At 46.6% G+C, this 12447-nt stretch overlaps 1 protein-coding gene across 3 annotated transcripts in view; it reads left to right on the top strand.

The window, feature by feature from the left end:
• FBXW11 (F-box and WD repeat domain containing 11) overlaps positions 1 to 12447 on the top strand; it is a 455869-nt gene that overhangs the window by 202604 nt on the left and 240818 nt on the right. For 2 of the 3 annotated variants that reach the window (XM_063928243.1, XM_063928244.1), the window contains one exon: positions 7440 to 7665. In XM_063928243.1, the coding sequence (XP_063784313.1) occupies positions 7440 to 7665 (226 nt within the window). Of the gene's footprint in view, positions 1 to 7157; positions 7220 to 7439; positions 7666 to 12447 lie in introns of all 3 variants that reach the window. The other variant, XM_063928245.1, reaches the window with a different exon arrangement.

Consider the following 12447-nt stretch of genomic DNA (forward strand, 5'->3'; position numbering starts at 1 on the left):
GCCAGCCTGCGAGGCTGGGGAGCAGTCACACAGGGAAGGAATATCCAGGGCTTAGGGTCAAGCCTGGATACATCACATCACATAAATATCCTGAAGCTAAGGGCCATTTACAATGCTCTAAGCTTAGCGAGACCTCTGCTTCAAGGTCAGCCGGTGTTGATCCAGTCGGACAACATCATGGCAGTCACCCACGTAAACAGACAGGGTGGCACAAGAAGCAGGAGGGCAATGGCAGAAGCTGCAAGGATTCTTCGCTGGGCGGAAAATCATGTGATAGCACTGTCAACAGTATTCATTCCGGGAGTGGACAACTGGGAAGCAGACTTCCTCAGCACGACCTCCACCCGGGAGAGTGGGGACTTCACCCACAAGTCGTCCACATGATTAAAAAACTCGACAGGTATTGCGCCAGGTCAAGAGACCCTCAGGCAATAGTTGTAGACGCTCTGGTAACACCGTGGGTGTACCAGTCAGTGTATGTGTTCCCTCCTCTGCCTCTCATACCCAAGGTACGGAGATTGATAAGATGGAGAGGATAAAGCACTATATTCGTGGCTCCGGATTGGCCAAGAAGGACTTGGTAACCGGAACTTCAAGAGAGGCTCACGGAGGATCCGTGGCCTCTACCTCTAAGAAGGGACCTGCTCCAGCAAGGACCCTGTCTGTTCCAAGACTTACCGCGGCTGCGTTTGACGGCATGGCGGTTGAACACCGGATCCTGAAGGAAAAAAGGCATTCCGGATGAAGTCATCCCTATCCTGATCAAAAGCCAGGAAGGATGTAACCGCATAAACATTATCACCGCAATTGGCGAAAATATGTTTGGTAGTGCGAGGCCAGTAAGGCCCGACGGAGGAAATTCAACTGGGTCGATTCCTACATTTCCTGCAAACAGGAGTGTCTATGGGCCTGAAATTGGGGTCCATTAAGGTTCAGATTTCGGCCCTGTCAATTTTCTTCCAAAAAAGAACTAGCTTCAGTCCCTGAAGTTTAGACGTTTGTAAAAGGGGTACTGCATATACAGCCTCCTTTTGTGCCTCCAGTGGCAATTTGGGATCTCAATGTAGTTTGGGTTCCAAAAGTCACATTGGTTTGAACCACTTAAATCTGTGGAGTTAAAATATCTCACATGGAAAGTGGTCATGCTGTTGGCCCTGGCCTGGGCCAGGCGCGTGTCAGAATTGGCGGCTTTATCCTGTAAAAGCCCTTATCTGATTTTCCATTCGGACAGGGCGGAATTGAGGACTCGTCCTCAGTTTCTCCCTAAGGTGGTTCCAGCGTTTTCACCTGAACCAACCTATTGTGGTGCCTGCGGCTACTAGGGACTTGGAGGAATCCAAGTTGCTGGATGTTGTCAGGGCCCTGAAAATATGTTTCCAGGACGGCTGGAGTCAGGAAATCTGACTCGCTGTTTATCCTGTATGCACCTAACATGCTGGGTGCTCCTGCTTCTAAGCAGACTATTGCTCGTTGGATTTGTAGTACAATTCAGCTTGCACATTCTGTGGCAGGCCTGCCACAGCTAAAATCTGTAAAAGCCCGTTCCACAAGGAAAGTGGGCTCATCTTGGGCGGCTGCCCGAGGGGTCTCGGCTTTATAACTTTGCCGAGCAGCTACTTGGTCAGGGGCAAACACGTTTGCTAAATTCTACAAATTTGATACCCTGGCTGAGGAGGACCTGGAGTTCTCTCATTCGGTGCTGCAGAGTCATCCGCACTCTCCCGCCCGTTTGGGAGCTTTGGTATAATCCCCATGGTCCTTACGGAGTCCCCAGCATCCACTTAGGACGTTAGAGAAAATAAGAATTTACTTACCGATAATTCTATTTCTCATAGTCCGTAGTGGATGCTGGGCGCCCATCCCAAGTGCGGATTGTCTGCAATACTTGTACATAGTTATTGTTACAAAAATCGGGTTATTATTGTTGGGAGCCATCTTTTCAGAGGCTCCTCTGTTATCATACTGTTAACTGGGTTCAGATCACAAGTTATACGGTGTGATTGGTGTGGCTGGTATGAGTCTTACCCGGGATTCAAAATCCTTCCTTATTGTGTACGCTCGATCGGGCACAGTATCCTAACTGAGGCTTGGAGGAGGAGGGTCATAGGGGGAGGAGCCAGTGCACACCAGTTAATCCTAAAGCTTTCTTTAGATGTGCCCAGTCTCCTGCGGAGCCGCTATTCCCCATGGTCCTTACGGAGTCCCCAGCATCCACTACGGACTATGAGAAATAGAATTATCGGTAAGTAAATTCTTATTTTTTCTGACAATGCCAGACAATACAGGTATCCGTCATATATTACCACAGCCTCCCACTATATTCAGGAGGCGGCCTCTGATGCAGGCGTCAATCCTGGCTCGCCGGATTCTGTGGTTACGTTTCTGGTCGGTGGACCTGGACTCTAAGAAGACCTTGGAGGTGCTCCCTTTTAAGGGAGATATACTGTTTGGAGATGATCTGAACAAGATTGTGACAGACTTGGCGTCGGCCAAGACTGCGTTTCTCCCAAGTACTAATCCTTCGGTTCCGTAGGCTAAGAGTACTGCTTTTCATTCCTTTCGACCTCCAGGTAAAGCAAAGGGTCAGGCGTGCCCATGACAGGCTCGCACTTCCAAATCCTCTAAGCCCAAACCTAAACGTTCTTGGGCCGCCCGTCAGCCTGCTTCCAAACCGGACAAGCCTGCTGCATGACGGGGCGGGCCTCCCCCTGGGGGACCCCAGGGTGGGTGGCTGACTTCTGCAGTTCGCCCAGGTATGGTTAAAGACCACGTTGGACTCCTGGTTGCAGGAATTGGTCTCTCACGGGCACGTGATCCCCCTCGTCAGTTTTGCTGAATGGTTATCCCTTCAGATCCGTTAAAAGCACAAACTCTACATTTGGTTGTCTAATCCCTCCTGGATACAGGAGTGATAGTGCCAGTACCTCTATCTCAGAGAGGCAGGGGATACTGTTCGACGCTGTTTCTAGCTCCAAAGCTGAATGGATCCTCCCGGCCTATACTCAACCTCATATCTTTGAACAAATTTGTGAGGGTGTCCAAATTCCGTATGGAAACTCTGCGCTCTATTGTATTGGCTTTGGAACCCAAGGACTATATCGTATCCCTGGACATACAGGATGCTTTCCTGCATATACCTATTGCATTGTCGCATCAGCAATACCTGCGGTTTGCTGTTGGCAACCTACGTTTTCAATTCCAGGCCTTTCCTTTTGGTCTGACCATGGCTCCATAAATTTTTACTAAGGTGATGGAGTCATGACTGCTCTACTCCGCTGTCAGGGTATGAGGATTTTGACGTATTTGGATGACTTGTTGATCCTGGCGAACTCTCCAGAGGTTCTGCTCGGTCATCTGGAACGGACGGTCCAAATCCTGCAAGCCCACGGGTGGCTCATCAACTTAAAGAAATCTTCCCTGGGCACTATTGGACACCCACAACCAGCAGTTGTTTCTGTCTCCGGAGAAGGTCCTGAAACTTCAGGACAAGATTAGATGCTTCCTCTCCCGCCCACGTGTGTCGATACACTCTGCAATGTAAGTACTAGGCCTCATGGTGTCGGCTTTCGACATGGTAGAGAACGCTCAATTTCACTCCCGCCCTCTGCAGAGGTTATTACTCTCCAAGTGGGACGGCCTGCCTCACCGGATCAGGACATGATCTCCTTGACTCCGGAGATCCGCTTGTCGCTGACCTGGTGATTACAGGACCAGCAACTGAGCAGGGGTCGTCCCTTCTGACGACGGATGCCAGTCTGCCGGGCTGGGGCGCGGTGTTGGAGCAACACTCTATTCAGGGTCGGTGGAGCAGGAATTGAGGGGAGTGTTCATTGCGTTGACACTAGCCCTGCCTCAAGTACAGAAACCGGCCTTTTCAAATAGTCAGACAGCGCCACCACGGTGGCGTACATAAATCATCAAGGCGGCACTCGAAGCCACATGGCAATGATGGAAGTTTAAAAAATCCTTTGTTGGGCGGAACGCCATCTGCCAACCTATATTGGCAGTGTTCATTCCGGGGCTCCTCAACTGCGAAGCGGACTTCCTCAGTCGTCAGGATATACATACCGGAGAGTGGAGTCTTCATTCCGAAGTCTTTGAACTCCTAGTGGACAAGTGGGGCCTACCAGATGTAGACCTCCGGTCTTGAGCAAGGATAAGGGATCCTCAAGCAGCGTTCGTGGACGCACTGGCAACTCCATGGAACTTTCGGCTGCCGTACGTGTTCCCTCCAGTGTCACTTCTGCCCAGGGTGATAAGGAAGTACAAGGAAAAAGAAGGAATACTACTTCTAATCGCTCCAGCATCGCCCAGACGGCATTGGTTCTCAGACCTGCAGGGTCTCTCGATAGAGCGTCCTCTTCGACTTCCGCAACGCCCAGACCTCCTTGTTCAGGGCTCTTGTGTTTACTAGGATTTGGCCCTGCTGTCTTTGACGGCGTGGCTCTTGAAGCTTCCGTACTGAGGGCCAAAGGATTTTCTGAGGCAGTCATTCAAACTATGTTGAAGGCCCGTAAACCGGCGTCTGCTCGGATTTATTATAGGGTCTGGAATTCCTACTTCGCCTGGTGTGCGACTAACCATTGTGACGCATTCAAGTTCAGTACTGCCAAGCTTTTAGCTTTCCTGCAACAGGGCCTGGACTTAGGCCTTCGTCTGGCCTCTCTTAATGTTCATATATCTGCCTTGTCGATATGGTTTCAGAGAAAAATTGCGACTCTCCCTGATGATCATACATTCATGAAGGGTGTTTTACGGATTCAACCTCCCTATGTCCCGCCTGTGGCTCCTTGGGATTTGTCTTTTGTTCTGGACGCCTTGCAAGAGTCTCCGTTTGAACCTCTTGAGTCTCTGGACCTTAAGTGGCTTACTCTTAAGGGCTTGTTCTTGCTGGCTATTGCCTCTGCTAGACGGGTTTCAGACTTCGGTGCCTTGTCCTGTCGGTCACCTTTTTTGTATTTTTCACCGTGACCGGGCGGTTCTTAGAACTCGTCCTGGTTATTTGCCTAAGGTGGTGTCGTCTTTCCACCTTAACCAGGAAATTGTGGTTCTTGCATTTACCTCTCCTGGTTTATTCTCCAAAGAGCGGTCTTTGGATGTGGTACGGGCTCTCCGTATTTATGTGAAGAGAACAGCTTCTCTGATTCCCTCTTTGTCCTTTTTGGTTTTCACAAACGTGGCTGGCCTGCTAATAAGCAGACCCTGGCCAGATGGATTAGGATTGCACATGCTTTTGTACAGGCTGGCCTTCCAGCTCCTGCTTCCATCAAAGCCCATTCTACTCTGTCTGTTGGACCCTCTTGGGCTGCCCGCCGTAGTGCGACCCTTGAGCAATTGTGCATGACGGCTATGTGGTCCTCAGTGAACACGTTCATAAGGTTCTATGCCTTCGATACTTCCGCCTCCCAGGATGCCTCCTTTGGACGCCGGGTTCTTGTGCCCGCTACAGTGTGTCCCCTCCTATGAGGAACTGCTTTAGGACATCCCCCGATGTTATCCCTGTGGAACCCCAGTGTACCCCGCTGCAGAAAAGGAGATTTATGGTAAGAACTTACCTTTTTTAAATCTTTCTTTCTTTAAATATGCAAGCCAATATGGACAATCTCGTCCATAATAGCATGCAGTGCTATGGAGCCATGTGATGGGGTGAGTGAAGAAACTTCACTTCCTTCGCCACCTCCCCCCAGCTGCCAGGTCGGCCGTATCTGCCGTCGGGCAGTTCGGCGGCGGGTCACTGTGTGTAGGGCCCAAATGAAATACAGTTAAATACAATCTCTCTTTGGTGTAAGTTTCATTTTGGGATGCCTTTGGGCACAGGTGAATAAAAAAACTGGAAAATAATACATATCACAATCAATGAAATACCGGATTCTGATTACGAGTGTTCTGTACCATAGAATGATATATAATGCTGTATACCAGTGGTTCCCAAACGTTTTAGAATCACGGCATCCTAGAATATCAGAATTTTTTCACTGCACCTTTATTGAGAAATTTTGAAGATATATTAAATGAAGTAAATTGTGTTTATACTGTAGGTCATCCTTGGATTCATTTGTGTGGTGTTGAACAAGATTTACTTGTGTTGTGTAAATGTTTTATAACTGGCAGCCACCAGCACTGGTTTTGCCTATAACATGGACCATAAATCATTTGAATTGGTCCTGAACCACCAATCCAAGGCGCCCCTGCAAGTGCCCTGAGGCACCCAAGGGTGCCTAGGAGCACAGTTTGAGAACCACTGTTGTATAAATTTTTGAGGAAAACTTACAAGTCAGTGCCTTCTCCTTTTCAGCAATGCTTTTTTTACACATTTTTATTTTGAAAGGCAACATTCTGCATGTGATGATATAGCTGTGTGGCATGTTATGAATTGGGGGCATGAAAGTGTTACATAATATTACATTTACTATTAAGCTTATTGTACGTTGACCACCCCAGACTGGTCATAGTGTGTTCTTTGGCTTCCTGGCTACTTACTGTAGGCTGCGTTAGTACCCAGTGATGCAACAGGCCTCTCTGTCTATTAAACTGCTTCACCTCATGCGTTCACTCTTTGATTATGTATCATCAAGTTAATGAATTTTGGCTAACTCTTTCAGCTAATGGATATTTGAGAGCATTTGCTTTTGTTAGATCTTTTAATGTCTCATGTATGGATGACTGCATATATATAATCTCTCGATTCCTAGTGAACTAAATTAAGTTTGAGTTGTCCAGGTCATGTGACAGGTCATGCAAAATTCATCAACTCTCCATGACTGTGCGAGAGGCTTGGTATGACAGTCTTGTAGTAGTAATCCATTTTTGGTTTAAATAAAATTCATATTCAGTGTCGGTCGGCACTACTTCAGAAGCACTAGTGACTAGCAGCGGAGCCCTACTTTACGCTGACTTTTGATCACATCTCAGAAGGGTACAAGCACAAATCCTTTATAAGTGAGTGCAGTCTCTGGGCTGGTCGTGTAAAACTATTGAATATCTCATGGACTTTGTAGATGGGAGCTACAATACACACAGTGATTGACTGGCCCCCTTTGACAATAATCAGAACATCAAATTCTTACATTTATTTTAAAATTGTCTTCTAGCCGTAAAGATTGATGAGCTGCGACAACTGGTTCTGAGATCTTTGATAATGTATCTTTATCCTATAGGCAGCTGGGACATTGACAGTCATGTTAACACAAATCTGGATGCTCCTGACGAACTGACAAAGGTTTTGCTTGTGCATAGAAGTAATAGCACTTTCTGATTATTAAAATCACTGCAGACACTGGCTTTAATTAACTTTCTTGTAATCGATCTGGAAACAGGGTGAGCTTTCTCTTTCACGAGTATGATCGTTTCTCCATGGTTTTCTGTGTGTGCACTTGTGGTTTTGTTTGTGTTTAGCAAGTCCGTTATCACTTGATTATTTATTTTTCCATGTATTGCAGATAAGTAACGGAACATCAACCGTAATTGTACCCAGAAAACGCACATCTGATGGAAATTATGAGAAAGAAAAGGACTTGTGTATAAAATATTTTGATCAGTGGTCTGAATCAGATCAAGTGGAGTTTGTTGAGCACCTTATTTCTCGGATGTGTCACTACCAGCATGGACATATTAATTCATACTTGAAGCCCATGTTACAACGTGACTTCATCACTGCACTACCAGGTATTCACAGTTGTATTTACATATGTTTTAAAAAAATATTAAAAATATGTATCGAAATGCAAAATTTGTATCGATTTCGGTTTTGAGTAGTGTCATTTTTGTAAATTGGTTAATATAAGGTCTAATCCTGTAAAATTATACTCTTACAGGTTAGGATGGGATGCGGTCAACATCCCGCCGGACGGAATCCTGGCGGTCGAAATACCGAAGCCGGAATCCCGACCGGCACAATCCCGACATATTCTCCCTCCGTGGGTGTCCACGACACCCATAGAGGGAGAATATAATAGTGTGCCGAGCGTAGCGAGGCACCGTGCCCGCAGCGTGTCGAGCAAAGCGAGCCCGCAAGGGGCTGTGTTCCGCTCGTCACCCATGTCTGGATTGTGTGGTCGGGATTCCGGCGTCTGTATTTCAACCGCCGGGATCCCGTCCAGCGGGATTACATACTGATCCCGTTAGTATACATGAACAGTAAAAGGAAAAATAGAATTAGTTTGTCTTTCCCTAGTGACTCACTTTTACCTGTTTATTTTGTTTTGTTTTTGTTTTGTTTTTAATGCACCCAAGTGCTCTGACCGTCAGTATAATCTTAGTTTAAATGTGCTCTAGGTAAGGGATCTCTGTTCAGTCAAAAATCAAAACACTAGGGAGATGTGCATATGCTTGGTTTTATAGTCAAGTCTAGGGTGGAGAATCCTGGGATTTAGGCCAGGAGTCAATACCGGGATTGGAAGCTCCAATCCTTTGTATTGAGGGATCAGCATTGAGTGTCCTCAGGACGCTCAGACGCTGCCCGAATCCCTCCTCCTATCTCCCCCTGCGCAGCGTGACGTGCAGTCACAGGTCACGCTGCGCTGCCTGCCGCTCACTGCCGACCCCCGCCGAGAGTGACTGATGATTCCCATCCTGTCGTCCCCCGTACTGTGGTAAATAATGTGTGCTGGGTGAGAGGGGCGGATACATAAAGAAAAGCCAATCCTGGGATTGACCATTTTTCCATCCCGATACCCGGGACTGAAAAAATGGCCCGGGATTGGCCATCCTAGTCAAGTCCTATGTTCTTAGTACCGTAGGAGAAACTGACATACTTTATTTGAATGAGCTACTGCCACTTTTTTTGCAATGCAATATATAAAACTTTTACTAATGTCATTTTATGACTTGATGAAGATACAGTGGACAGGACATTGTTAGCTGGGTATGTGAATGTTTTTCTCCAAAGTGTGTCATAAGCAATTCTGATGTTCTGCAGAAACTTACTAAACTGGTTCCCTGACCCTAACGTCTAGTTTTATTTTGTTTTTTATTTTATTTTTCTCTAGCACTTATAAAAAAAAAGTGATATACTGACATTTTACATTGCATCTCACTGAATGATACTGTAAATCACATTACATTTCCATACCTCCCAACTTTTCAGAGTGTTGAATCGGGACCCTCACATAGAATGGCCTCGGGTTGGGTGGCTGTGGCCTGGCACCACGGACCCGGTTTTCAGCATTGTGGGCACGTGCCCAGCTCTCACCAAGCAGCTGGGCAGTCCCTTGCTCACCACCTTGACTGTATAGATGCGCACAGTGATCACCGGCTGCTTTGCAGAGGGTGATCAAAGGATGTCCCAACTGCCCCCCCCCCCCCAAAAAAAAAACAAAACACACTGCACTACCAAGTCACATGGCACTCACGCGTTATGTGTAATGTGGCCTGTAGCGCACGGAGCAAAGATGTAAGAGGACACACCTGTAGGGCATGCATCAGATGTTTTAAAAAAAAAACCTGTAAGCCATTGAACGGAATCTGCAGTTAATGTACTTTTAAAAATGTGATGTATGGGTTCTTATGTGTTTTTTTTCTTCCACACATTCTAATATTTTAATGTAGTCATTACCAGTTAAGTTGTTGTTATTTATTAAGTTAATACGCAGCAATTTACAGAATATTTAGTAGCTTGAGCAAAAACTCAATGCATCAAAAGTGCTTGCAGGATGCATTATTTATTAAAACATCTAAAGTGTGTGTTTCACGCATTCCACCCATTCTCGCGTGTTTTGGTAGTTTCTCTTATGTCCTAGAGGATGCTGGGGTCCACATTAGTACCATGGGGTATAGACTGGTCCACTAGGAGCCACTGGCACTTTAAGAGTTTAATAGGGTGGGCTGGCTCCGCCCTCTATGCCCCTCCTACCAGACTCAGTTTAGAAAATGTGCCCGGAGGAGCCGGTCACAGCTAGGGGAACTCCATAGGAGTTTTTCTAGTTTTGTTTATACACTGCTCAAAAAAATAAAGGGAACACTTAAACAATACAATGTAACTCCAAGTCAATCACACTTCTGTGAAATCAAACTGTCCACTTAGGAAGCAACACTGATTGACAATCAATTTTACATGCTGTTGTGCAAATGGAATAGACAACAGGTGGAAATTATAGGCAATTAGCAAGACACCCCCAATAAAGGAGTTGTTCTGCAGGTGGTGACCACAGACCACTTCTCAGCTCCTATGCTTTCTGGCTGATGTTTTGGTCACTTTTGAAAGCTGGTGGTGCTTTCACTCTAGTGGTAGCATGAGACAGAGTTTACAACCCACACAAGTGGCTCAGGTAGTGCAGCTCATCCAGGATGGCACATCAATGCGAGCTGTGGCAAGAAGGTTTGCTGTGTCTGTCAGCGTAGTGTCCACAGCATGGAGGCGCTACCAGGAGACAGGCCAGTACATCAGGAGACGTGGAGGAGGCCGTAGGAGGGCAACAACCCAGCAGCAGGACCGCTACCTCCGCCTTTGTGCAAGGAGGAACAGGAGGAGCACTGCCAGAGCCCTGCAGAATGAACGCCATCTTCCAGCATTGTCCGCAGTATTTGTTCTGGGAGCCCTAAACTGGGAAGCGGACTTTCTCAGTCGACATGCCATTCAAGCAAGCGAATGGGCTCTACACCCGGAGGTCTTTCAGACTCTAGTAGACAAGTGGGGGTTGCCAGAGATATATCTCATGGCGTCCCGACTGAACAACAAAGTACCCATATACGGGTCAAGCACAAATGATCCCAGAGCAATCTTTGTGGATGCCATGTCAGTGAAATGGGAATTTCATCTAGCGTATCTGTTTCCTCCGATCATCCTGCTACCCAGGGTGGTGAGGAAAATAAAAGAAGCAAAGAGTGCCGTGATTCTAATAGCTCCTGCTTGGCCCAGACGGCATTAGTACACAGATCTGCAGAGAATGTCGATGGATGCTCCACTTCTGCTCCCTCAACGTTCAGATCTACTAATGCAGGGTCCTTGTTACCACAGGCATCTGGATCGACTATCGTTGACGGCGTGGCTCTTGAAACCTCTATCCTGAAGTCAAGAGGATTCTCACAACAGATAATTCAAACAATGCTCAGAGCAAGGAAACCCTCCTCAGCTCGCATTTATCACCGAATATGGCAGGCTTATATTCATTGGTGCAGTGAAAGAAATATGGACCCCGAAATCTTTCCAAATTTCTACGGTCTTAGACTTCCTTCAGGCGGAAGTGGATAAAGGTTTGAAGGTGGCTTTCTTGAGCGTACAAGTATCAGCATTGACTGTATGGTTCCAAAAGAAAATTGCAAATTTACAGGGTGCGCGTACTTTATTCCAGGGATTGCTGCGCATTCAACCTCCTTTTGTTCCTCCTACAGTGCCTTGGGACTTAAATTTAGTCCTGAAAGCACTTCAAGTTACTGCATTTGAACCACTCAGTATAGTGGATCTTAAGTGGTTGACAGCTAAAGTTCTCTTTTTACGGACTATGGCATCAGCTAGAAGAGTATCAGATTTAGGAGCGCTGTCTTTGTCGTTCTCCTTTTCTTACTTTTTTTTTCCAGATAAAGCAGTCCTCAGAACTAGGTCTGGGTATCTTCAGAAAGTGGTGTCTAAATTCCACCTTAATGAAGAAATTGTAGTCCCGGCTTTTCAGGTATCGGGACTTTCTGTGGGAGTTGTGTCGCTGGACATAGTCCGGGCATTAAGGATCTACGTGAATCGTACCAGCGCCATCAGAAAGACAGATTCTCTTCATTCTCTAGGATTTCACAAGACAGGATGGCCTGCTACTAAACAGACGCCGGCAAGATGGCTTCGAATTACTATTTTAGAAGCATATTCTCGAGCTGATCTCCCTGTTCCGGATAATGTGTCTGCTCACTCTACTCGTAAGGTAGTTCCTTCATGGGCAGCACAAAATGGTGCTTCAGCAGAACAGATATGTAAGGCAGCCACATGGTCTTCCATTAGCACATTCATTAGACATTATTCTTTGGATACTTTTGCCTCTCATGATGCTGAATTTGGGCGAAAGGTTCTCCTGTCCAATCAAGAGCGTCCCCACCACTAAATTGCTTTGGGAAATCCCATTGTTTTCCTGTGGATAACCTGTGGACCCTGCCGGAGAAATATACGTTATGGTAAGAACTTACCGTTGATAACTGTATTTCTTTTTCATCCACTAGGGGTCACTGGAGTACTCTTGGGATATGGACGGCTTCCACCGGAAGAAGGCACTGAATAAATTAATTTTTGAGACTACTCCTCCCCTCCATATCCTCGAGCACTTCAGTGTTTTTTCTGTGCTCGACACAGTTAGAAGGCATAGTGGAGCTCGTCCACAAAGTATTGGAATTTTTTCTAAGTTTTTTTTTTTTTCCTTTCAAGGATTTCCACGTCCTTTCCCCCCTTCTAACAGGCGTGGGTCAGGGACAGTGGAAGCGGCTGAGAACAGCCGTGAGTGTCGGACCTCTCTGTAAAGAGCTCCCTCACTC

Source organism: Pseudophryne corroboree, chromosome 6, assembly GCF_028390025.1.
Source record: "Pseudophryne corroboree isolate aPseCor3 chromosome 6, aPseCor3.hap2, whole genome shotgun sequence".
Lineage (NCBI taxonomy): Eukaryota > Metazoa > Chordata > Amphibia > Anura > Myobatrachidae > Pseudophryne > Pseudophryne corroboree.